This window comes from Bombina bombina, chromosome 1, assembly GCF_027579735.1.
Source record: "Bombina bombina isolate aBomBom1 chromosome 1, aBomBom1.pri, whole genome shotgun sequence".
Classification (NCBI taxonomy): domain Eukaryota; kingdom Metazoa; phylum Chordata; class Amphibia; order Anura; family Bombinatoridae; genus Bombina; species Bombina bombina.
Genome location: NC_069499.1, coordinates 1107496308 through 1107523040, shown reverse-complemented (window position 1 = coordinate 1107523040; position 26733 = coordinate 1107496308). Strand labels below are relative to the sequence as shown.

At 36.5% G+C, this 26733-nt stretch overlaps 1 protein-coding gene across 2 annotated transcripts in view; it reads right to left on the bottom strand.

Moving 5' to 3' along the window:
* Positions 1 to 5838: 5838 nt before the first annotated feature.
* Positions 5839 to 26733, bottom strand: part of COPZ2 (COPI coat complex subunit zeta 2) — a 57981-nt gene continuing 37086 nt past the window's right edge. For both annotated transcript variants that reach the window (XM_053697452.1, XM_053697443.1), the window contains exons 3-8: positions 23824 to 23905; positions 12051 to 12142; positions 11911 to 11966; positions 9715 to 9792; positions 9575 to 9626; positions 5839 to 7157 (exon numbers count right to left, since the gene is read on the bottom strand). In XM_053697452.1, the coding sequence (XP_053553427.1) occupies positions 7068 to 7157; positions 9575 to 9626; positions 9715 to 9792; positions 11911 to 11966; positions 12051 to 12142; positions 23824 to 23905 (450 nt within the window). In that variant the 3' untranslated portion in view covers positions 5839 to 7067. The remainder of the gene's footprint in view (positions 7158 to 9574; positions 9627 to 9714; positions 9793 to 11910; positions 11967 to 12050; positions 12143 to 23823; positions 23906 to 26733) is intronic.

Genomic DNA, 26733 nt, shown 5'->3' with positions numbered 1-26733 from the left:
ACCCCGCCGCAACCTATCTTAAACTTATTAACCCCTAATCTGCCCCCCCTACACCGTCGCCACCTATAATAAATTTATTAACCCCTATCCTGCACCCCCTACACCGCCGCAACTCTAATAAAATTATTAACCCCTAAACCTAAGTCTAACACTAACCCTAACACCCCCCTAACTTAAATATTAATTAAATACATATAAATAATATTTCTCTCATTAACTAAATGAATCCTATTTAAAACTAAATACTAACCTTTAAAATAAACCCTAATATAGCTACAATATAAATAATAATTATATTGTAGCTATCTTAGGATTTATTTTTATTTTACAGGCAACTTTCAATTTATTTTAACTAGGTACAATAGCTATTAAACAGTTATTAACTATTTAATAGCTACCTAGCTAAAATAAAAACAAATGTACCTGTAAAATAAAAACTAACCTAAGTTACAATTACACCTAACACTACACTATACTTTAATAAATTATTCCTATTTAAAACTAAATACTTACCTGTAAAATAAACCCTAAGATAGCTACAATGTAATTAATAATTACATTGTAGCTATTGTAGGATTTATATTTATTTTACAGGTAACTTTGTATTTATTTTATAATAGTTATTAAATAGTTATTAACTATTTAATAACTACCTAGCTAAAAGAAATACAAATTTACCTGTAAAATAAATCCTAACCTAAGTTACAATTAAACCTAACACTACACTGTCATTAAATTAATTAAATTAATTACCTACAAATAACTACAATTAAATACAATTAAATAAACTAACTAAAGTACAAAAAATAAAAAAAGTTAAGTTACAAAAAATAAAAAAAATAAGTTACAAACATTTTTAAAAATTTACAACAATTTTAAGCTACTTACACCTAATCTAAGCCCCCTAATAAAATAACAAAGCTCCCCAAAATAAAAAAAATCCCTACCCTATTCTACATTAAAAAGTAAACAGCTCTTTTGCCTTACCGGCCCTTAAAAGGGCCTTTTGCGGGGCATGCCCCAAATAAAACAGCTCTTTTGCCTTTTGATCCGTGTAGGCTCTTCTGAAGATGGCTCCGCTCCGGAAGAAAGAAGATTGAAGATGCCGCTTGGAAGATGACATCGCCCGGTTGGAAGACCTCTTCAGCGCCGCCTGGATGATGACTTCATCGGATGGAAGATTTCTTCAGCGCCCCTTGGATGATGACTTCTGCCGCTCCGGATCTCCTCTTCGGTTCCATCGGTGGTCGGCTGGCTGAACACGACTCAAGGTAGGATGATCTTCAGGGGGGTAGTGTTAGGTTTATTTAAGGGGGGTTTGAGTTAGATTATGGGTATGTGGGTGGTGGGTTTTAATGTTGGGGGGGGGGGGGTGTTGTATTTTTCTTTTACAGGCAAAGAGCTGTTTTATTTGGGGCATGCCCCGCAAAAGGCCCTTTTAAGGGCTGGTAAGGCAAAAGAGCTCTTTACTTTTTAATGTAGAATAGGGTAGGGATTTTTTTTATTTTGGGGGGCTTTATTATTTTATTAGGGGGCTTAGATTAGGTGTAAGTAGCTTAAAATTGTTGTAATATTTTTTAAATGTTTTTAACTTATTTTTTTTATTTTTTGTAACTTAGCTTTTTTTATTTTTTGTACTTTAGTTAGTTTATTTAATTGTATTTAATTGTAGTTATTTGTAGGTAATTAATTTAATTAATTTAATGATAGTGTAGTGTTAGGTTTAATTGTAACTTAGGTTAGGATTTATTTTACAGGTAATTTTGTATTTCTTTTAGCTAGGTAGTTATTAAATAGTTAATAACTATTTAATAACTATTCTAACTAGCTAAAATAAATACAAAGTTACCTGTAAAATAAATATAAATCCTAAAATAGCTACAATGTAATTATTAATTACATTTTAGCTATCTTAGGGTTTATTTTACAGGTAAGTATTTCATTTTAAATAGGAATAATTTATTTAATGATAGTGTAGTGTTAGGTGTAATTGTAACTTAGGTTAGTTTTTATTTTACAGGTAAATTTGTCTTTATTTTAGCTAGGTAGCTATTAAATAGTTAATAACTATTTAATAGCTATTGTACCTAGTTAAAATAAATTGAAAGTTGCCTGTAAAATAAAAATAAATCCTAAGATAGCTACAATATAATTATTATTTATATTGTAGCTATATTAGGGTTTATTTTAAAGGTAAGTATTTAGTTTTAAATAGGATTTATTTAGTTAATAAGAGTTAAATTTATTTAGATGTATTTAATTAATATTTAAGTTAGGGGGTGTTAGCGTTACTGTTAGACTTAGGTTTAGGGGTTAATAATTTTATTACAGTGGCGGCGGTGTAGGGGGGGCAGGATAGGGGTTAATAAATTTATTATAGGTGGCGACGGTGTAGGGGGGGCAGGATAGGGGTTAATAAGTTTAAGATAGGTTGCGGCGGGGTCTGGGAGCGGCGGTTTAGGGGTTAAAGTATTTATTTAGTTGCAGTGGGGTCCGGGATCGGCAGGATAGGGGTTAATAAATTTATTATAGGTGGCGGCGGTATAGGGGGGGCAGGATAGGGGTTACTAGGTATAATGTAGGTGGCGGTTTAGGGGTTAATACATTTATAAGAGTTGCGGCGGGGTCTAGGAGCGGCGGTTTAGGGGTTACTAACTTTATTTAGTTGCTGGGGGCTCCGGGGGCGCCGGTATAGGGGGTAGAACAGTGTAGTTAGTGTGAGTGCTTAGTGACAGGGGTATCAATAAAGCTGTCAAAAAGCCGAAGAGCAGCGAGATCGGATGAGTGATAACTATCACAGTCCGCTGCTCATCGCCCCGTACTTAGTGCACGGCTTTTTGACAGCTTTTTTGATAACTTAGGCGAACGTATTCAGGTCCGCGGCGGCGATGTGAGGCGAGCTTAGGCGGGCGTATTGGACCGGAGAAGGCAGGTAAAGTAGATGGCTTGATAACTACCCCTCAGTATGTGTAAGTGTGTGAGAGTGTGTTAGAGTGTGTGCGAGATAGAGAATGTATGAGAGTGTGAATATCTTTGTGCGAGTTTGTGTTTATTTGCTATTATACACAATGTTGCTGTGCTGTGCAAGGCACAAGTGTGTTTGGGTTTGGCCTGAACTAAAGGTGACAACCCTTATCTAAAGAAGTAAAATATAGGCCTCAGTAAATGGTGCACAGAAAAGGTTTGCAAAAAGCCCTAAATGTTCTGAAGAAAACTAGATTTTGTGTATACTCCTTATGTGATTATGTCTATTTATGACTTTTAATAGGTTTTTAATATTTTATTAAAATTTCAAATTGCATCATACAGATCCGTTGGTGTAGTTGATTCCTAGGAATGCTCTTTTACCTGAGAGCTTAGTCATAAGCCCTCATAAACATGAGTAAGGTTTCTTCTGGTCATTATCTTTTTATGAAAATGGACCTTCACTATATTTCTTCATCTTTTTTTCCTTTGAGGTTTTTCTTGGATCTCTTTATAGAACACTTACACTTGGGACTATATCCTTTATTTTGATACTTTATTTTAAAACTTTTGTGATACACAGTTACCCAGTGGGTTGATTCATTTATCAATTGAACAGTGCTTGTAACAGTGTTTATAGCAATGTTATACATAGATACAAACACAGCTGCAATAGAGTGCTAAAACTGAAAAGCTATCTGAATAATGAATGTTTCATTTTTACTTTATTGTCCCTTTAAGCGGATATACCTTATTTCAAACACATTTTCTATGTGCTTAACTATAGGCTCCTTATTTTTCCTACTTTGTTGCCCCTTCCCTGGGACTGATCATTAAAGGGACATGAGATTGAAAAGGATATTTAGGTGGGCTCAGGAGCTGCTGATTGGTTGCTGCAAATATATGCTTCATGTTATTGGCTCACCAAATGCATTTAGCTAGATCCGAGTAATGTATTGCTGATTCTTCAACAAAAGATACAAAGAGAATGAAGGAAATTAGACAATAAAAGTAAATTGGAACATTGTTTAAAATTGTATTCCCTATCTGAATCACAAAATCACAAATTTGGGTTTTATGTTCTTTTAAGACCTTCCATTGTTGCTTTAAAAATAAACGAATAGGGTATTGTAATACTTATTACTTTTTTCTCTTTTTTTTATTTTTTATAAAAACAATTCTCCTGTCTTGTAAAATAAACCTGTTTTTTAATATGATTGTGGAGGTGTGTCACTTTCCACCAATAGCCCCACCAATAGAGATGTGGGTGGCTTTTTATCATTCTGTGAGCTTCTATTAAACTCTTAGGCCTCTATTTATCAAGGTCTATCGGACCTGATCCGACAGTGCGGATCAGGTCCGACAGACCTCGCTGAATACGGAGAGCAATACGCTTGCCGTATTCAGCATTGCACCAGCAGCTCACAAGAGCTGCTGGTGCAACGCCGCCTCCTGCAGACTCGCGGCCAATAGGCCGCCAGCAGGGGGTGTCAATCAACCCGATTGTACTCGATCGGGTTGATTTCCGGCGATGTCTGTCCGCCTGCTCAGAGCAGGCGAACCGGTTATGGAGCAGCGGTCTTTGTGACCGCTGCTTCATAACTGCTGTTTCTGGCGAGCCTGCAGGCTTGCCAGAAACACGGGGCATCAAGCTCCATTCGGAGCTTGATAAATATGCCCCAATGTTTCAAACGCAAAAACACAGCTTTAACATAAGCGTTTTTTCACATCAAATATATATTTTACCATGTTTACATAGTGTTCTTTAATAAGCATGATGAATATTGTCCTGAGTCCACTGTCCCTTTATTGTCTTCACAAACCTAAAAAGAATCACCCGAGTTCACCTTATATACTAAAGTGCAATTTCAGTCACATGAATCCCAACATCATCCTATTGGAATTATTTATTCTTTGCCATACTTTAATTTTGCCTTTTATAGAACCTATTGGAAGCATTTGTAGTACCTGGGCAGGGCATATTTCAGTACAAAGACCATTAACCCTTTGCATCTTGCTGAATAAATTGACATTTTACTTACAATGTTATGCTATTGTAGGGCTTTCAGGCATGTTAGCTTAGGTCCTCTAACAAAATATATTTCAGGGTTTTTACTTTTTTGCTGTATCACTTAAACACCAAACATATTATATTACAATGAGTGGTTTATTTAAAGGAACATTCCAGCCAAAATTGGAATCCACATGGATGCATTTAAATTTAGAAAAGTAAAATTTTTGTAATATACCTGTATTAGCAAAACTGCTTCTAATAAAAACTAGAGCTGTTTCAAAAGTGTATATAAGTGCACCAGCCTTTTAAACACAGGGCTTGTTCAGAGAGCCTAAGGTCCTTGTAACATCTGGTAATTACTCAATTTGTTAATTGCTGACATGATACAAGCCCCACTGGTGCTCAGAGCAGCTGCATTATTTAAAATGCTGGTACACTGAGAATATCTAGCTATGCTTCACATGCACGTGCAAAGAAAATGTAACACTAAAACAGTGATAACTTTTATTAGAAGCATTTGTGCCAATACATGTATATTGCAAATATGTTTCTATCCTAATATATAATTCATGTATGGGTATTTATATTTTGACGGATTGACGCTTTAAGGTTGTACCACATGCATGATGCTCTGGGCTCTGGATATCAGTCTAATATTATGTGATTTCTACCTCCTTAAAAGTCGCCAGACATTTATACAGTTTAATATACGGTTTCATCTACAATTATAAATAGTAACAGCAGAGGGCACTGCAGGATCACACTTGGTGAACAATCAGTGCACTACAACCTGAAGGAACAGAAAGACTCTGGACCGATGATCAAAAACTCTCCAGCATGAAGAGAAATAACACAAAAGCTTTCAGATTTTGTTTTATATTGTAATGTATGTGTCTTCTCCTTCACATATGTAAGCATGTATACAAAGATGAACAGCTCTACAGATACAAGTTGCCCTTTTAAACTTCTTTGAGGGATATGGTTGCCACTTTTTCTACCAAAAAATACCAGCCATGCTCATTAGCATATATTTGCATAATATAATATATAATAATTATACAGCTAGGACGGATTAAATAATAATACGTTTATAATTAGATTCTAACACACATATCATCTTTATTTCTATATTTATTCTTCATTTTCAACTGTGACCTGAACCTTAAAACTAACGACTGGGTGGTTTACCCTACTGAGGGACCCCGCAGTACTGAGGTTAGATATTGTCCAAACTAGTGAAAGGGGGGCACTCTCCTCCATCAAATGATCACAAAGTCTAAAAAATAACTTATAGAAGTGGAAGTCCACAATTCTCATGCACAAACATGTGTCCACTTTCATCCAAATAGGAAAGATGGCGTGATCTAGGTGTTCTAGAATTCACCCAGGACGCTCCCTGTGAGGCGGCTCTTCTTCTCAAATTCCACACTAAAAAAGAAAACAGGGGCGCCACATGGCCAAGTACAATCTGTGCATAATAACACACTCACATGTGGTTGAGCACACCCAGGTGCTGAAGGTGCAAGCTGGGACTTCTCAGCTAACTGATCTCCCCGTGGCAGAAGGAGCCCGGGACCTCAAAACTTCACCAACAGTGACCGGTCGTTCAATGCTTAATTCTCAAGCAGAGACAGGCACAGCAAACAGTGGCAACATTGTATGTCAATATAAAGGTGGTTTTAAAAAAACATCTTAAAACAAGCGACACGTTTCTCAGCCTTAAGGCTGTTTCATCAGGCTATTCTGATCCTGGACTCCTGCTGTTGTCATGGGGAGATCAGTCAGCTGGGCAGCTGAGAAGTCCCAGCTTGCTCTTTCAGCACCTGTGTGTGCTCACCCACATGTGAGTGTGTTACTTTATTACTCTTTACTGAGTGAATGCACAGATGTTAGATAATGTCGCCAGACCAGAGAGCTTTAGAGAATGAGACCAACAGTCATAATCAAGAGCACATTTACACAAAACAAACAAACAGTGTACACAGTGCTGTATAACAACGCACATGACAAGTCCTTGACAGCTCTGCCTCTGGGACACTTGCAATAAGGCCGAGCATGTGACATCCTGAATAGTGACAGCAATGATTCTTTATGTCTGCTCTTTCCCACCACGACTCTGTTCCATATTGCCCGTAATGTAATCAAACAAGACAAATCCAAAGGCAGGCTCCGAGATTGTCTGCAACACAGAGATAGTGTCACCCAGGGAAGGAACAGGTTAAAGGGAACAATAAGACATGGGGTACATTATAGGGCGCATCTGTATAGGGACGCAGGGACTAGACAGAGCAGTACTAAAGAGATTTACTCACATACAAAACTTTGTAACGGATGTGAAGCAAACAACCATAAACCGCAAGGTGAAAGCTATTGAGAGTTTGCAATAAGGTGTTTGAATGTGGGGGACTTAAAGGCACAGTAAAGTCAAAATTAAACTTTCATGGTTAAGACAGACCATTGCAATTTTAAACTTTCTATTTTACTATTATTAATTCAACAAAGGATACCAAAATAATAAAGCAAAGTTGGTAATAGATGTAAATTGGAAAGTTGTATAAAATTGAATGTATGATCTGAATCATGAAACAAAAAAATGGGTTTCATGTCCCTTAAAGGCGTGATTCTCTAAATCTCAATGGCATGGAGCAATATCACTCTGACGCGTTGTCAGACCTCCCTGTCTTTAAATTCTCTAATATAAATTGCTAAATCAGGAACTAGTACGTTTTTCATACTAATTTTAAAGTGATGGTAAGCCTGAGCGTGTTTGAAACGCTAGCGCACATCTAATGAGGCCTCAGGATACAAACTTAACTAAAGTAAGTCAGAAACTCTGCAATAGCTGCGCTAGCAATACAACACTCAAATGTTAGCTAGCGCAGCTTTTGCAGAAGGGGTAGAAACGTCTCCTTGTGAAAAAAATTAGCTTTGCGTTGGACGGCCGAAGAGGGTTATTTTATTATAACGATTAAAAAAAGAAATAAAGGCCCACTTTGTTTACTCATTAGATGCTAGCGTTTCAAACACGCTCAGGTTTACCATCACTTTAATGTATACTATTAATATGATTTCTTAAAGGGAGATTAAACTGCTACTAAAGTAACATGGTCACTACTTCCCATGCTATTATTCTCCGTCCTGTACCTACAGCTTTCTTTAAAGCAGTTCTCTTATTTTAATTCAAAACAGAATCCAGTTGGTAGTTTTATACTGCGCGCCGCCATCTTGCATACTGTTGTATCCTGTGATAATAGAATTGCACTCTCACAGATCTGCTTTTTGACAGCTGTACCTTTCACTTTAGTTTAGCTCACATAATAGAGAGCAGAGGGTTACATTTTGCAGGTTTTTGCGCAGTTTAAAAGTTAGATAACAAAGATGGAGGCGCGCAGTGTGAAGATGCAGAGCGTCACTAACTAATTCTTCTAAAGGGTTAAAATAAGAGAATAACTTTGAAGACAGCTGAAGGCAGAGGAGGGAAAACAACAACACGGTGAGTAGTAACCATTCTAGTAGTTGTACTCAGCAATTAAATGTCCCTTTAAAGGGACATTAAACACTAAATACATGCTAGATAGAATGATGCATTCAAAGAAAAGATTAGTCCATGACTAACATGTAGATGTATTTTTTTAAAGTTTCATTAGTTGTTTAAAAAGTGACAAAATAAGTGTAAAGTTTTAGTGTCTATAAAACGCTGGGAGCTGCTATGTTGTAACTTGTGTTACCTTCTCTGCTGTGGCCAATTAGGGACCGTTATAAATAGGTCACTAGAGTGTGCAGCCAATGGTTGTGCTGGATTTAACAGTGTTCTGCACTTCCATTTCTAACAGGAACTGAAAAGCTCACAATTTCAGAATGGAATTACAGGCAAAGAGGACAAAATAAATAATGAAAGTATATTGCAGAGTTGTTTTATATATACAATTTATCATTTTATATTACCATCTCAAAGTGTTTAATGTCCCTTTAATGCCTACTTTAATTACGATTTTTTTTACTTTACACTTTCATACACTTTATAAACTGCTTATTTTATTGATTACTGTACTGTAATCAGGGCTCAAGTCGAGCGATAATGCATGGGAACGGAGTTCCTGCACTATGCTTCAGTAAACACTTAGAACTTGACCCCTGACTGTAATGTGTCTATCCTTCACATACACCCACATAGCTTACACTGCTCTCAATGTAAAATTTGCCTTTAGAGAATGCAAGGGACCTAATAAGACTAACGTATCTTTAAAGATAATCTCGCTTGAGCAGAGAGCTTTAGAGAACTGGGCAGAAGGAAAGTATGTGAGGAACCAATGGAAGACAAGGGGTTTGATGATGGAAAACTCTCTGACATGGAGAGGAATCACTCACAAGCTTTGAGGCCTTTTTGGGGGCATTATATTGTAATATATACAGTATGTCTGCACAGTGAGCTAAACAGCTATAAAGCTAACATGTGCCTTTATAACATGACAGTATCACAGTACTGACCAGACTTGTTAGATCATCTCACCAGAGCAGAGAGCTTTAGATCATCAGGTACAAGGTGTGAAGGGGAGTAATGAAAACAGTAGGTGAGAATCAGGGAGCAAACTTCACCTTAAAGCTGAGTCTTTGAACAACTTGTTGAAAATCACTTTCCAGAATTACCCTGCAAAAAAAAAAAAAACAGGCTACAGTGATTTCTGTAAACAGATGCACACTTCACTCATTCCCCTCACACAGGTGTCCCTGCTCACCCCTGGTCTATGACCTCATCTAGTATCAAATAAACTGTGTCCATGTTGTCCAGTAGAGAACTCCGGTCCACGTTTTTGCTGAAAAAACAGCACAGATTAATTGGGAGAAAGTTGATACTGACATCTGCATATGAATTTGAATTTGAGAGAATGTGTCTGTGTATGAGCGTATGTATGTGTGGACACAGGGACTTACACAAGCACATACACACACATTCATGCACCCACACACACTTACACAACCACATACACACACATTCATGCACCCACACACACTTACACAACCACATACACACACATTCATGCACCCACACACACTTACACAAGCACATACACACACATTCATGCACCCACACAAAAATACATTACAAAGTAGAGTTACACTCATAATAACACCAATTAAAATTATTTAAAAAAATGTTACATGTGTTAGAAAAAAAGACAGACAAAGGGATTTAACATAGACATACATACATATACACGTCTAAAGATGTCCATGTGTGTGTGTGTGTATATATATATATATAGATAGATAGATAGATAGATAGATAGATAGATAGATAGAAATATATACACACACATGTATTTATTTATATGTGTATTTATGTATTTATAGACATATATACACATAAATAAATAGGTACACATATACACATATATAGACATTATATATATATATATATATATATATATATATATATATATATATATATATATAAAAGTGCATTGGAGCCCTTTGCTGTCGAGTAGATGAAAACATGTAAAATCATATTTATTCATTATTCATATTAAATGAAGTGCTATTCAATGTATTTACTGTAAATATTTCTCATTCCAATGTTCTGCACATAGCAGAATATGTTCAAAATATTTATAAATAGATATTAATTTCATATATATATATATCTGTATATATGTATACCTATATTTAATTATATATATATATATATATATATATATATATATATATATATATGATATGTTTACACTGATACCAGCATCACCAACATTTCAAAAAGGCCTTCAAAACATTACTAAACAAAAGAATTAAAACAAAAATAAAAACCTTTCAATATTAAACAGTCTACACAAGAGAAGCTGAATACAGTTAAAGGGATATAAAAACCAAATTTTTTCTTAAACGATTCAGATAGATGAAAACATGTAAAATCATATTTATTCATTATTCATATTAAATGAAGTGCTATTCAATGTATTTACTGTAAATATTTCTCATTCCAATGTTCTGCACATAGCAGAATATGTTCAAAATATTTATAAATAGATATTAATTTCATATATATATATATCTGTATATATGTATACCTATATTTAATTATATATATATATATATATATATATATATATATATATATGATATGTTTACACTGATACCAGCATCACCAACATTTCAAAAAGGCCTTCAAAACATTACTAAACAAAAGAATTAAAACAAAAATAAAAACCTTTCAATATTAAACAGTCTACACAAGAGAAGCTGAATACAGTTAAAGGGATATAAAAACCAAATTTTTTCTTAAACGATTCAGATAGAGCCTTTGATTTTAAACAAATTTCTAATTTACTTCTATTATCAAATGTTCTTTGTTCTCTTGCTATCTTTTGTTGAAAAGCAGACACGTATGCTTAGGTGCCGGCCCATTTCCGGAGCACTATATGGTAGCAGTGTTGCAAGAATGTTATCCATTTTCAAGAACACTAGGTGACAGCACTATTTCCTGCCATGTAGTGCTCTTGACGCCTACCTTGTTTTCTCTTCACCACAGAATATCATGGGAACAAATTTAATTATAGAAGTAAATTGGAAACTTTAGTAAAATGGTATGCTCCGTCTGAGTCACAAAAGAAAATTTTTGGGTTACATATCCCTTTAAAGAAAAAAGACACAACCTCATCAGCTTTGAAATATTGACACTTGACTGAAACAAGATACTTCACTGGGGCAATTGAATCAAGGTTTACATTAAAAAAAACAACCACGCCTCTAGGACAGCCCACTAATGAAAAGCTGGAAAAGAAATTGGTAAATAATTTTCTAACATAATTTCGCCAATCACAATGAGGCCCCTTGACATCCTTACAACAAACGTCTATGAATCTAGCCCAGAGACAGTGTCACATAAATATGTAAATGCACAAATATAACGTGATGTATGGGAGATGCTGTATACTCACTGCAGCATGTGACATAAGCTTTCACATATACATGTCAAGGCTGTAAGCAGCAGCAGCTGGAATGAAGCAGAGGCTCTGATTAGTTGCTACTTTAGGAACATTGACATCATGTAGTCGCATTACATAAACCCACTAACTACCTCATTCTCCTGTGGTCCTCCGATGATGTAACACATGATGTCAGAGTAACGTTGGCACAAAGCAGTGACACCATCAACAAGCAGCACTTCACCTGCAGGGACACATAATAACACAGTTACACCCACCCAATATTATGTCACACAAACAGGTGCACAACCCTGCTTACAAAAACAACGCTATATGAGGTGAATTTGTCACACGGATTTCAGATAATCAGTAAGATCTATTTTGTCAGTAAACGTGACGTAAAAAACAGAGGCATTATCTGATCAATACTGGTACCACTCACTGTTACATACAAATACAACTTAAAAAAAACACAAAACAGGTCTCTCAGATCACAAGAACCTGTGCTTCCCATTATTTTTAGAGTAAATTTAGTTCTATCAACCCAAGCAAATTACTTTTTCTTTCTTTCTTTACACCTGTCCTGCAAAGCAAATGCAATGTATATAATACTAACGCTGCTGTGTTAATACTAGTACCTTAACATTGCAAAGAGATTTGATACAGTGAGAAAAATGTACTGCCCCTTTTTGCATCTGGCATATGTTCAAGTTTTATGTTAAAGGTACAGGAAACAACAAAACTTTATTTCATAATTTGGATAGAACATTCAATTTTAAACAATCTACTTCTATTATCAAATTTGCTTTATTATCCTTTGCTGAAGGAACAGCATTGTTCTACTGACAGCTAGCTGAACATCTAGTTAGCCAATCACAAGAGACAAATGCTTGCAGGCACCAATCAGCAGCCAGTTCCTACTAGCGTAGGATATGTGCATATTCTTTTTTTAACAAGGAATACCAAGAGAACAAAGCACATTTGAAAATAGAAGTGAATTTAAAACTGCCTTAAAAGGACATGCTCTTATTATGGTATATACGATTTAGCATTAAATGCTACAGCATTTCTGCAAGTTGCTATTTTTGACAGACATAACAAAAAAATGTTTTTACCTCTAAGACAACTAATTCCAATATATAGCAATTAATAGAAGCTGTTATTCTTATCACTAAATAATACCTATGCCACAAAAAGAAATTAAGTGCTGTTGCTTTAAGTTTAACCTACAATAAACCAGCAGTTTCCCTCTGCATAATGTGACATTTGATTCCTGATTGATTTGCCTAATACAGTGAACTGCAGCTTCTTATATCTTGCTAATAAGCTACAACTGAAGCTGCAGTGTGGGAAGGGGCTTAAAATAAAATTGCTGTACTGGTCTGTTGTTTTTAGAATGAATAAAAGTAGAGGGGGTTAAGATGGAATGAAAAGCTAAAGACTGCTAAGGTGGCATATTAAAGGGACACTGAACCCAAATTTTTTTCTATCGTGATTCAGATAGAGCATGCAATTTTAAGCAACTTTCTAATTTACTATTATTATCAAATTCTTTTCATTCTCTTGGTATCTTTATTTGAAATGCAAGAATGTAAGTTTAGATGCCGGCCCATTTTTGGTGAACACACTGTGTTGTTCTTGCTGATTGGTGGGTAAATAAACCTACCAATAAAAAAAGTGCTTTCCATGGTTCTGAACCCAAAAAAATAGCTTAGATGCCTTCTTTTTCAAATAAAGAAAGCAAGAGAATGAAGAAAAATTTATAATAGGAGTAAATTAGAAAGTTGTTTAAAATTGCATGCTCTATCTGAATCACGAAGATAAAATTTGGGTTCAGTGTCCCTTTAAGGAAGTTTGTTAAAAAGGCATTTCATTATTAAATTTAACAACGAATACAAATGCACTGAAATAAAATATTCAAATAAAAAGCATCACAATAAACAAAATAAAAAAATTATATTTATATATATATATATATTTAGTGCATCAGTGAAGGGTAGGGCAGTGCACCAGTGAAGGGTAGAGCACAAGTCAGTGCATCAGTGAAAGGTAGGGCACAGGGAAATTCATCAGTGGAGGGTAGAGCACAGAGCAGTGTATCAGTGAAGGGTAGGGCACAGAGAAGTGCATCAGTGAAAGGTAGGGCACAGGGCAATGCATCAGTGAAGGGTAGGGCACAGGGCAATGCATCAGTGAAGGATAGGGCACAGAGAAGTGCATCAGTGAAGGGTAGGGCACAAGGCAGTGCATCAGTGAAAGGTAGGACACAGTGCAGTGTATCAGTGAAGGGTAGTGCACACGGCAGTGCATCAGTGAAGGGTAGGGCACAAAGCAGTGCATCAGTGAACGGTAGGGCACAGGGCAGTGCATCAGTGAAGGGTAGGGCACAAAGCAGTGCATCAGTGGAGGGTAGGGCACAGGGCAGTGTATTGGTGAAGGGTAGGGCACAGGGCAGTGTATCGGTGAAGGGTAGGGCACAGGGCAGTGCATCAGTGAAAGGTAGGACACAGTGCAGTGTATCAGTGAAAGGTAGTGCACATGGCAGTGCATCAGCGAAAGGTAGGGCACAAAGCAGTGCATCAGTGAAGGGTAGGGCACAGGGCAGTGCATCGGTGAAGGGTAGGGCACAGGGCAGTGCATTAGTGAAAGGTAGGACACAGTGCAGTGTATCAGTGAAGGGTAGTGCACACTGTAGTGCATCAGTGAAAGGCAGGGCACAAAGCAGTGCATCAGTGAAGGGTAGGGCACAGGGCAGTGTATCGGTGAAGGGTAGGGCACAGGGAAGTGTATCAGTGAAGGGTAGGGCACAGGGCAGTGCATCAGTGGTGGGCTTCTCCAGGCTTCAGATACTGTTTTCCTGCTTTGCTAAATTGCAGTTTTTTTTTTTTTTGTTTTTTTTTGTTTTTTTTTTTTAAAAAGGTTTATTAGTTTTATACATCAGTTACAAATCTTTAACAATCAATCTTTCCAGTTTTGACAAAGTCATAGTATAACATTTTCATACTGTTTACATCATGTTTCAACTACTATATAATGCAGTATATGTTTACCCAATCCTGGTCTCAAACATAGAAAATTAAATCTTTTAGGGAGGATACCTGTCCATGAAGCATAATAAACTTAAAGATATAGAGAGGTATTCCTTTTTCCCCCTTTCTATTATCATAAAGAAAGAAAGCATAAGAAAAAAAAAAAAAAAAAAAGACTAACAGACCTTTGTCCTTTCCCCTTTTCAACCACAGAAACAACACAAAGAAAAACAAAAAGAATCTTTCTGTCTATATTAGTACCTTTTCCCCCCCTGTGATCTGTATATACAATATTCAATTTAAAGTTATAACATCTTAAATCCCATAGAAATATTTACGTCTTATAAAACAACAAAAAAAAAAAAAAAAAAAAAAAAATTCCCTTTTTCTCTCTCTCCTCTCCTCCCCCTCCCTCTGATATCTAGGCCTGATCGGGCGTTTCAAAAAGCCATTCTCCTCTCAATCTGCAATTTTCCATATAGATTGTATTTTTGAAGTTTCCAATTATTTTCTTTTGCTCCTCGATCTCTCTAGATTTAATCCACTTCTCCCATTTGCTAAAGAAACGTGTTATGTTGTTGTCAATGTGGTATATAGTATCTTGTAATTCTATGAGAAATTGGTGATGAATACTTTCCCCAAGATTCCCAAAGGAAGGTGGTTTGGCCTGTTTCCATCCTTTTAATATAAGATTTCTAGCTAATAAAATTATCATCGTTATAAATTTCCGGTTTTGTAGGTGTTCTTTTTTGTAGTGAAAAAAAAAGATCTGATCTGGTTGTAAGAGTATTTGAGTTTGATAAATTTTGCTCAGCCAGAAATCTATCTTTCCCCAAAAACCTTGTATTTTGGGACATAGCCAAAAGCTATGGATTAGGTTTGTCTTTGGTTGTCTGCATTTAATGCAGAGCACTCCTTCCCCTGTGCCACCCCATTTAGCAATCTTCTCGGGTGTGATATATACCATCCACATTAACTTTACGTGCTGTTCACGCATAGGGATAGCTAATGATGCTTCCTCCACTCTTTCCACGCTTTTTAATATTACTTGCGTAGTGAGATTCGGAAAGTGAGCTTCCCTCCATTTTACAGTTCCACTTTCAATATGTTGTTTGTAGTTTATATTATTTAATAGGTTATATAGCGGGGATATTGAATATTTACCGCTTTTGATGAGATTAATTACCGGAACTAGTGGTGCAAGATCCCAGTTATTCCCTTGTATTTGTATTAATTTAAGGCAATAATGCCTAATTTGTAAAAATGAAAAGTAATGTTTCTCAGAGAGGAAATATTTATTTTTAATTGTTTCGAAGTCTTCAACTTGAATTATTCCCTGATTATTTTTTGTTAGTTGAATAATGTTGGATAATCCCTTTTCTTGCCAGTCTGAAAATATTTTAGATGAATGGCCTTGTTTAAATTCTGAGTTTCCTTTGATAGTTAAATATCGTGTTGCATAGGGGTATATACCTAGATATTTACATGTTCTGTGCCAGGCTACAATTGTATCTCTAAGCAAATCTATTTTTTTAACATATGGTGGAAGGTTCTTAACCTCAAGATGGAGAATATTTTTTAAATAAAGAGGTTTTATCAAGCCACTCTCTATCTCTGGCAAAGTAAAATGGTTACTCTCTAGGAGCCAATCAAGGGCAATCTTGGTCACTGCCACCAGGTTATATATTATTAAGTTAGGAAGACCCAGGCCCAAATATTCTTTTTTAAGTGTTAATTTTTGATAACTCAATCTAGGTCTGTTATTCATCCATAAGTATTCCTTAATTGCCTGACTAGAGGTTTTAATCTCCTGTTTCTTAATTAAGAAAGGAATATTCTGGAAAAGATACAATAACCTAGGGAGTGCAATCATCTTAAGTAAATTTATCTTACCAGAGAGAGAAAGTGGCAATGAAGTCCACCTTTTGAGAGTTTCGCAGAATTGTCTAATGCCATTACCAATGTTTAAAGCGTACCATTCTGAAGGGTCTCTGGATATTTTGACCCCCAGGTATGTCATATATTTAGTTACCTCTTTGAATATTTTAGTTTCTGAATCTTGTTTTTTTTGAAGCCATAATACTTCAGATTTAGACTGGTTAATATGATATCCTGAAAAAGAGCCGTAGTTTTTTATAATCTGGCACATTTTATTAAAATTTATCTTTGAATTTCTGGAAAATACCAGTAGGTCATCTGCATAGACCGCTAACTGTATTCTCTTGCCTCCTACCTCAATCCCCTGTATATTATTTCTCAAAGCCATCAGTAAAGGTTCCAATGCAATATTAAAAATTAGGGGCGACAAAGGGCATCCCTGTCTTGTCCCTCTTAGGAGGGGGAAGTAGGGTGTTTTGTTACCATTGATAATTATCGCTGCCCTAGACTCAGTATAAAGTTTCTTAATTAGATTAAGACTATTACCTGAATATCCAAAGTTTATAAGAGAGGCAACAAGGTGGTCCCATGTAACAGAATCAAAAGCTTTACTTGCATCCAGTGATACTATTGAACTATCATCTTTGTTAACTTTTTTGTTATATTTATCATTATACCACTGGTCTGAGATTGTTAAGAAAACTTTCCTTAGATTAACATTTGAGGACCTTCCTTTCATAAAGCCTGTTTGATCCGGATGAATTATTGTATCTAGTGAAACCTGAATCCTTTTAGCTAGAATGCTGGTCAGAATTTTATAATCAATGTTGAGTAATGAGATGGGCCTGTAAGAATCAATTAGTTGTGGATCTTTTCCAGGCTTAGGTATAACTATTATTATGGATTCATTAAAATCAGCTGATGGCTCCAACTGTCCATTCCAGAGCCCATTCAACAGAGCATTTAATGTGGGGGTTATTTCCTCTATGAGGATCTTATAAAATTCGGATGGAAGGCCATCCGGCCCTGCCGCTTTATTATTTGCCATCATTTTAATTGTTTGTCTTATTTCATTTTCTGTAATGGGTTCATTAATTTTAGTTAAACAATTGTTTTCTAGTTTTGGGACTGTCAAGGATTCCCAAAATGAGTCCTTGATATTATAATCAATGTGCTGTGCTGAATAAAGCTCCATGAAATAGTCAAGAAAGGCCTTTTGTATATCTTCTGTTTGAGTCCAGATCTGATCTTTATTTTTAATTTTTTTTATAAAGCTTTTGGGTTTGTGATTTTTGTCAATTCTTGCTAGAAAGCTACCCACCTTGTTGCCATACCTATAAAACTGTGCGCAAGATTTTATATTTTCTCTAATCTCGTTTTGCATGAGGTAGGTGTCTCTGTCTTTTTTAGCCTGAATATATTGTTGCCAGCTATTTGGAGTTTTTGTCTGGATATATCTGGAATATTTATTGATCACGCAGTTGGTTATCTGCTTTTTATATGCGTGTGTTTTTTTATTTTGCTTTATTTGGTATGCCAAAATTTCGCCTCTTAATACGGCTTTTGCAGCGTTCCAGTATATATGAGTTTTGTCAAAAGAGCTGCTATTGAACTGTTTATATTCAGCCCATTTAGATCTTAAGAAGTTTATAAACTTACTATTTTTTGCTAGATATTTGGGAAAGAAGAACTGATTAGATTTCGGCATCTTTTGTTTGGGGTCTAATACAATTGAAATGGGGGCGTGGTCTGATATAGTTATTATATCAATAAGTGTCTCCTGAATACAATCTGTTAGCTTTTCTGAGATGAGAAAATAGTCTATTCTGGATAAAGTTTTTTTTGATTTCGAGAGGCATGTATATTCTCTCTCATCAGGGTGTCTAGATCTGTATATATCAATTAGTTTTAGATCTTGCTGAAACCTTTTTATAAGAAGAGACTCTCTTTTTCTTCTGGCTATTGTGGATTTATCTAGCGTTTTTTGTCTTATTGCTTGCTCGCCGTTATCTCTACTTCTATCAACTGCATTATTGGGAGCAATATTGAAGTCTCCACCAATAATTATGGTATGCGTGGAGTACATTAACAACTTATCTCGCAAGCTTTGCCAGAAGTCAATATCCTCCTCATTTGGACCATATACGTTGCAAATTACAATCTTCCTATGTGAAATTTCAGCTTCTAGTATAATGTACCTTCCTTCCACGTCTCTCACTAGTTTGTCAATTTTATATTCTATTGTTTTACTAAACAAGATGGCCACTCCTTTTTTCCTTTGATGCCCTGTAGTATATATCACCTCTTTCACCCAGCCCCCTTTTAATTTAATAGCCTCTTCCCCTTTTAGGTGTGTTTCCTGCAAAAGCAATATCTGAGCACCCAGCTTTTTCGCGTATCTCAAAATAGCTTTGCGTTTCATGGGTGATGTTATTCCCCCTATATTCCACGAAACTACTTTAAGACTCATTTTCACTAATCTATGGATTTAACTATTATTGAGAAGTCGTTTCTGACTGTAAAGTATTAACAGGATAGGGTGGTCATAGTAGCACATAGGGAAGAGTTGAAGAGTGGAGTGAGGGAGAGAGAAGAGAGGGAGAGAAAGAAAAAAAAAAAAAAAAAAAAAAAAAAACATTTATAAATTACCAAGACTTTATTAGTTCCCCTTACTTCGCTGGGGGTCTTCCTTTTCCCTTCCAGTTTTCCCTTGAAGGGGGATTTTCCCCCATAACTAAATTTTATTCTATACATTTTTCTAAAATCAAAGTTAGTATACATTATATTCCTTTATGTGTTAACCTTAAAAGCTAAAACCAATATCAAGAGATTCAGAGAGAACAGGGGCACTGTTCATGTTACAGGGCCTTGTTGTCTTTCTAAGCTATCTTTATGCTCTTTAAGAAACTCGCTTACTTCCTCTGCATCTGTGAATATCCTGTTCCCTGCGGTGGTACTAATGCTAAGTCTGGCAGGGTACAAAAGCCTAACTCTCCACCCGTCTTGTATTAGTTTGGTACATATTGGCGCAAGAGAGCGTCGTTTGCTAGATGTCTCGTAAGAGAAGTCATTAAATAACAAAAGTTTTCTGCCTCTATAGATAATTTCTCCATTTACTTTCCTATAAGCATTCATAATTTTAATTTTTCCCTGAAAATTCAGCAATTTCATGATAACCGGTCTGCCTGCTTTGTTTCTTCCCTCCTCTTGTCTCTCTGAGCCTATTCTATGTATTCTCTCAATTATTATATTTTGAGTTTCGTCTCCAATATTTAATAGAGCCATTAGTTCTACCTCCACGAATCTCTTAAGATCTTTCTCCTGTATGTCCTCTGTTAGGCCAATAAGACGTAAATTATTTCTTCTGGCCCTATTTTCTAAGTCCTCAAGTTTATTTTTCATATTTTCAATCTGGGTGGACATAGTGCGTAGTGTTTGGTCCCTCTGTAGGGCCCCATCCTCAATATCAGATATTCTCTGTTCTGCATACGTGAGTCTGGTTGCAAATTGTTTTACTTCAAGTGTTAGTGAGGTGATATTATTTTGAATTAAGTCAAACTTGGGTGTAAATAATGCGTCAAGCTGCTTAATTAATTCTTCATTGTTAGAACTTTGTGGTAAATTTATTTCCCCCATTCCCCCCTGTGATTCTTGTGAAATTCTATTCCCTTTTTTTTCTTGATTTTTACTTCGGGAAGTCATGCCTGGTGAAGTGATTTTGCTTTTGTTTAAGTATTTTTCCATAAATATATGTGACCTCCCCCTTTGCCCCTCAATTAGGTGATAACCCCTTGTGTTTAAAAAGTGGGACTATATATTGATAAATAGTGCCTGACTGTGTAAGTGATATTGAGGAGTTTTTAGGCCTACCTCTGTTAGTTAGAGGGTGCAGAATTTTTTTCCAAGTTAAATTAAATTGTAGACTGCCCCTTTAAGTAGATATATACGTGCTTATTCGTGTTTGCTATTTTCTTTTCTAACTTGAGCTATCTGAGCTAGGTATATGATATTCAGATTTTATTTGTAGCTAACAAGTATATTGATCTTCTCTGGGCTGCTTTGTACCTTATATTGTTTTATAAAATTACAACACACCAGAATAGCCTAAATATCTAAATATGAGACATGTATGGTATCACTTAAAAAGGAGACATTTGTGAATTTCTAATCCTTATAAAGTGTTAAGCAAGGCTAGCACCGGCTAGTTTGAGACCTGAGATGATTTTTTTTTTCTTTTTCTCCCTTCTCCTTCCCTTCCCTCTTCTCTTTTCCCTTTTTTTTTTCTCTTTTTTTTTCCTTCTTAGGGAATAAAGCTAGCTCACTTATCAATTATCACCTTTGCCTTAAATCTTATAATATTTTGCAAAGTACAACATACCAAGATATCCTAGATGTCTAACAAACATGTGGTATCACTTAATATTGCAAACATATACATTTCTATCATAATTTTTAGCCCTGTACCGACATTATCAATCAGAAAGAGAGAGCACCAGATAACATGAATGATACAACTCTTTTAACCCTGGGTTACCCCCGGGGCATATTCAGTAAAAGTTTCTATAGCCGGTATCCTTATGCAAGGAGGCTAATTGTTCCACTGCTGATATTATTATAGCAGATGCTGCTTGAGAGTTTTTATAAGTCCCACATCTTTTTGTAGTGAGTAAACAGTGGGAAGAGAAAGAAAGCAGTTCTCTGGGCTTTCTTTTTCCTTCTTCACTTCCTTTTCCCCTTCCTTCTCTCTCCTCCCCTTCTCTCACTTCTGCTCTCTTTCTTTCCAACAGCAGGCCCAGTTAGTAGACTATGCTTTTTTTTTCTTTTTTCTTTTCTTTCTTTGAAAAAAGTCTCCTTTTCTCTTTCCTCTCTCTTTCCCCTTTTAGACAAATTGCTTGCTTTACTTTCCTTTGTAAGTGCTCTCTTTACCCTGTTTTCCTACAGGGGAGACATTAAATGTTCATAATCTGGTACTCTTCATTCAAGACTTTTGCTCTTCAGGGGGTTACACTGCACTAGGAGGGTTGAGGGGGGGGGATGAATAACCTATGTCAGGCCCTACTCTCGCAGGAGCTCCAATATGTTCACAATCTGGCTCTACACCTGACACCCCCCCCCCTCTACCAATTGTATGCAGATATTATTTCAGCAAAGTTATTAAAGAAAAAGACAAATCCAAACTTATCTCATTCTGTAGCGATGATTCTGGTATCTGTGGTTTCGCCGCTCAGCAGGACTTTCTCTCCTGCTGATCTTCCAAGTATATGGACTTACTGGCAGGTCGAGGTGGTGTTGTGCTCAGGATCCCTTTAGCCTGTGTCCTGAGCTGGCCGACAAGGAACACTTGTCTCCTTTCCTCCTGGGGCAAGAAGTTGATATATGTGACACCTTTCCCACTGCTATATCCGCTCACCAACTGCTCCTTGGGTCCTGGCGGGCAGCGTGTGTCACTAGGGGCTCTTTAGGCAGCCACTGTAGATGGGCCTAGTAGGCCGGTGATAGTAGGCTCTGCAGGGCTGTCGGCCTCCTTAATGGCAGCTACGGGTCCTGGGCTGGGTGATTGCGGCCCGCCTATAGGCACTCGATGCCGCGGCTTCTTTCTTAGGCCTCTGGAAGCAGGCAGCGTACTACACACGCGTCTGCTTGCTTAGCCCCTCCTACCGGAAGTCTTCTCGCTAAATTGCAGTTTTATTCACCAGTACTTACCTGTGTTCCCTGCATTGCTTGAATGCAGTTCATGTTAGCTGCTTGCTTCCTGCTTTGTACCCAGTCACCCACGTTCCCTACTTTGCTAATCTCCAAAACAAGTCTCAGCTACTCTCCTGTGTTTAACACTTCACTCAGCTGCTGACATTGTCACGGTAATCTTCTTCAATTGCTTGACAGCCTCTGCACTCACATCAGTCTCCTACTGCTAATTAATAAACTATTGTTTATATCTGCTCTCTCTCTTTTTCATTCTTGTCTAAGGCCACAGGCCTATTTGGCATCACGTTTGCATCTCAACTTCTGCACCCTTCAAACATGTCATATACTTCTCAGAACAGCCTCAAACATAATCCAGGCATTATTCAACCCCCTTGACGCATCTGTCCTTTTACCTCTATTGGAAGTCTATTCCAAGAATCAACTACGCTTTCTGTATATGGGTGCTTACAAAAATGTTTACTGCACTGCTACCCTGTATCTGAGACCCTAACCCTGAAAGAGCAGGCAGTTCCTGGTTAGCCTTGCCAGTTAAAATTTGGTCTGTATAAAAACATCAGTAAATCCACTGAACACAAGATATAATCCAATATGGGTAGGTGGACTTTAAAACTGGGCTTCCAGGGAAGACAAAAATGAATACATACACCCAGTAAACTCTAGATATCTTGCTGTTAATGTGAAACTGTCATTTCCTGGACATGAGTGACTCTTGTTCGTGTGCATACTCCCATAAGACCTTTCATTTTAAGAGGAGAGGCTTGTCATTAAAATGAAAGGTAGCATGACCCTCTAGATATCATGTGATCAGTGTAAAGAATGGGAAATCATTTATCCAACAGGCACCAGCTTTGATAATTAAAATGGAATAGGCATAGAAACTGTACCACTCCCTTTATGAAAAAAGGAAATAAATTTCTTCTTTCAAATGAGACACACTAGATATCATGTGGTTGATGTCAAATGGCTCTTGCTTTAGAGTTTACAAAATGTAGTAAAAATAGTAAAAACATTATTATTTTTTTTTATTTGTCTAGATTGATATTATTGCAAAGAGGGAACACTTCTGTATGATATCACTAGCTTCAATTCATGATCCCTCAACTTTTTAATTTCCTTGACTGATTGTTTCACAATTGAAGGTTTCCATCATACAACAAGCTTTCAATTTTGGTCTCAACGTCAAGTTAATCTCCTATGATCGTCTAAACTCAATTTTTTTTTATGTTACAAAGAGAAGGGTAACTGACTGAACTGAATGCACGAAGGGAGCAAAATCACGTAACTAGGGAACAAGAAAAACGTTATTTCTTACTTTCAGATCTCTGAGATTGACGAAAAATCTCTTTCTCAAAAGCTTGCTGCTCCTTCAGAGTCGAGAAAGTGTGATCATAGTACTAAGCGCATGGGGTGATAACGACAGAAGTATTGAGAAGAAATAAAAAAATAGAAGTGGAGAATGAGTGAAAGATCAGAAGAGAAATATGCAGAAAAGGGAAGAAAAGAGAAAAAAAAAAAAGGATTATTACTGGATGTACTAACACTGTTGTATTTGTGTTTTATGATTCGGATAGAGCATGCAAATTTAACAGACCTTTGCAGGGGTTAAACACATAATTATGTGCAAGCAATAGTGCAATCATAAAATAGTCTTATACATTAGAGCATTTTTTATACTTTTATATTCCTTTAAGAAAAAACACTATTAGTATTCTAGCATTAGTAGTAAAAAGATGGCCAATAATACAGCAGATAATGAAGTTTAATTCCAGCCTTGCTTAACAAAGGACCTTTACTGAATTCACACAGGGTCCATAAAGTACAAACAACGTTCCGGGATTACTAAAGGCCCTTAGTTATTTCATGCATACCTCCCAACATTTCAAAATTCAAAATAGGGACACCCCAATCCCCCCCCCCCCCCCGGAAAACATTTGAAATGTGGTGGGCGAGGCTTAAAAAATCATAAGACCAAAGTAATATAAATAAAATTATTAATAAAGTCATAGATTTTAATACACTTAGGCTGCAAATCAAACACAAGCTCAAACCACTGGTATGGCTAGGTGAGCTATGTATTTAATTATCCTTTGCAAAGACATTGCTAAATATTTTTATCTTAATTGGACATTTAATAATAAATTCTTTAAAACTGCTCTCTGCATTCCCCATTAATATTCTAAATTCTGGCCTTTAAAGTCAGCAAAAATGCACAGTAGAACACTACATAGCATACACTTACACATGCAGATACACACACACTACATAGCATACACTTACAGATGCAGATACACACACACTACATAGCATACACTTACACATGCAGATACACACACACTACATAGCATACACTTATACATGCAGATACACACACACACTACATAGAATACACTTATACATGCAGATACATACACACTACATAGCATACACTTACACATGCAGATACACACACACTACATAGCATACACTTACACATGCAGATACACACACACTACATAGCATACACTTACACATGCAGATACACACACACTACATAGCATACACTTATACATGCAGATACACACACACACTACTTATTATACACTTATACATGCAGATACACACACACTACATAGCATAAACTTATACAGGCAGTTACACACACACACACACACACTACATAGCATACACTTACACATGCAGATACACACACACTACATAGCATACACTTACACATGCAGATACACACACACTACATAGCATACACTTACACATGCAGATACACACACACTACATAGCATACACATACATGCAGATACACACACACTACATAGCATACACTTACACATGCAGATACACACACTACATAGCATACACTTATACATGCAGACACACACACACTACATAGCATACACTTATACATGCAGATACACATACACACACTGCATAGCTTACATTTATACATGCAGACACACACACACACTACACAGCATAAACTTATACATACAGATACACACACACACACAGTTATGGATACAGATAGACACACACACTACATCATATATGGGTATCTGTAATTCATTGTATGGGGTACTGGGGTTGGCAAGCACATTAGCTGGCAGTCTGCGGCTGCCACTGTTCGTTACCCTGGTATTAGCACTGCTCATTGTATAAAACTGAAGGCATGCTAGTATTATCACCAGGGGTTAGATATCATCACTACCAGAGGTAGGTTAGAGAGGTCACCATTACCCGTGGTCAGAGTGTATACAGCCTTCTTGATCCTGTTTAACCCACACACCATTCCTTTTCCACAGGGAATCTAACAGGTATCTAACTGTGAGAACAAAGCCAGCTGCTTCTGAGTATGGGCCCAACAGAATTTAAAAAAAAATAATTTTTTTTTTTTGTAATGTCTGGGGCAAATCGGGACAGATGGCTAGCAACCCGGGACAGGGGGACAGACCCCTAAAATCAGGACTGTCCCGCGAAAATCGGGACAGTTGGGGAGTATGTTTCATGTTATGACTAAGGGCCTATAGTAGGCCTGAAACATTGTTTGTACTTATGGACCCTACATGAATTTAATAAAGGTTCTTTTTAAAGCAAGGCTGGAATTAAACTTCTTTATTTGTGATTCAGTGGTACGTTGTAATCCTGTATTCCGTGCCTTCCTGAAAGATATTGGATGTGTGTTGTTTTCCAAACTATTTGAATTATAATAACACAGCAAGTCAGGAAAACAATAGTTAACATTGCTGTTCCACAGAAACCCGTATCACCTGCGTTATTTGTAAATACTGATGCATTCTGTGTATTATTCTTACTCATGGGTCAGTATTACAAAATTCAGCATACTAGTGTTTTATTGGCAATAAAGGGGGATTGTTATTGTAGTGTGTTTTTATGTAGCTGATATTTTAGGAGTCAGTATTATTGCAACCACTGTGGCACATTTATTCATGCTCAGTTATATTGAAGCAAATCTTTTACTGCTACTCGGGTATAGATACTACTACGCGCCTATGAACAAGATTAATTAAATGTCTCTGGGTTAAAATATTCTGAAGTCACTGCAAGATGTGAGATGCTTGTGCTGGAAATTAATGGAGCTGCATGGAAAGCTATCTTGTAGGGGCTTAGAGGTTTAGCATATAAATGTAAACTATGAGGATAACTTCTCTACTTGAAAAAACTAAATAAAGGGTATATTCTAATCTAAATCCTAAAAGAAAATTCTCACACT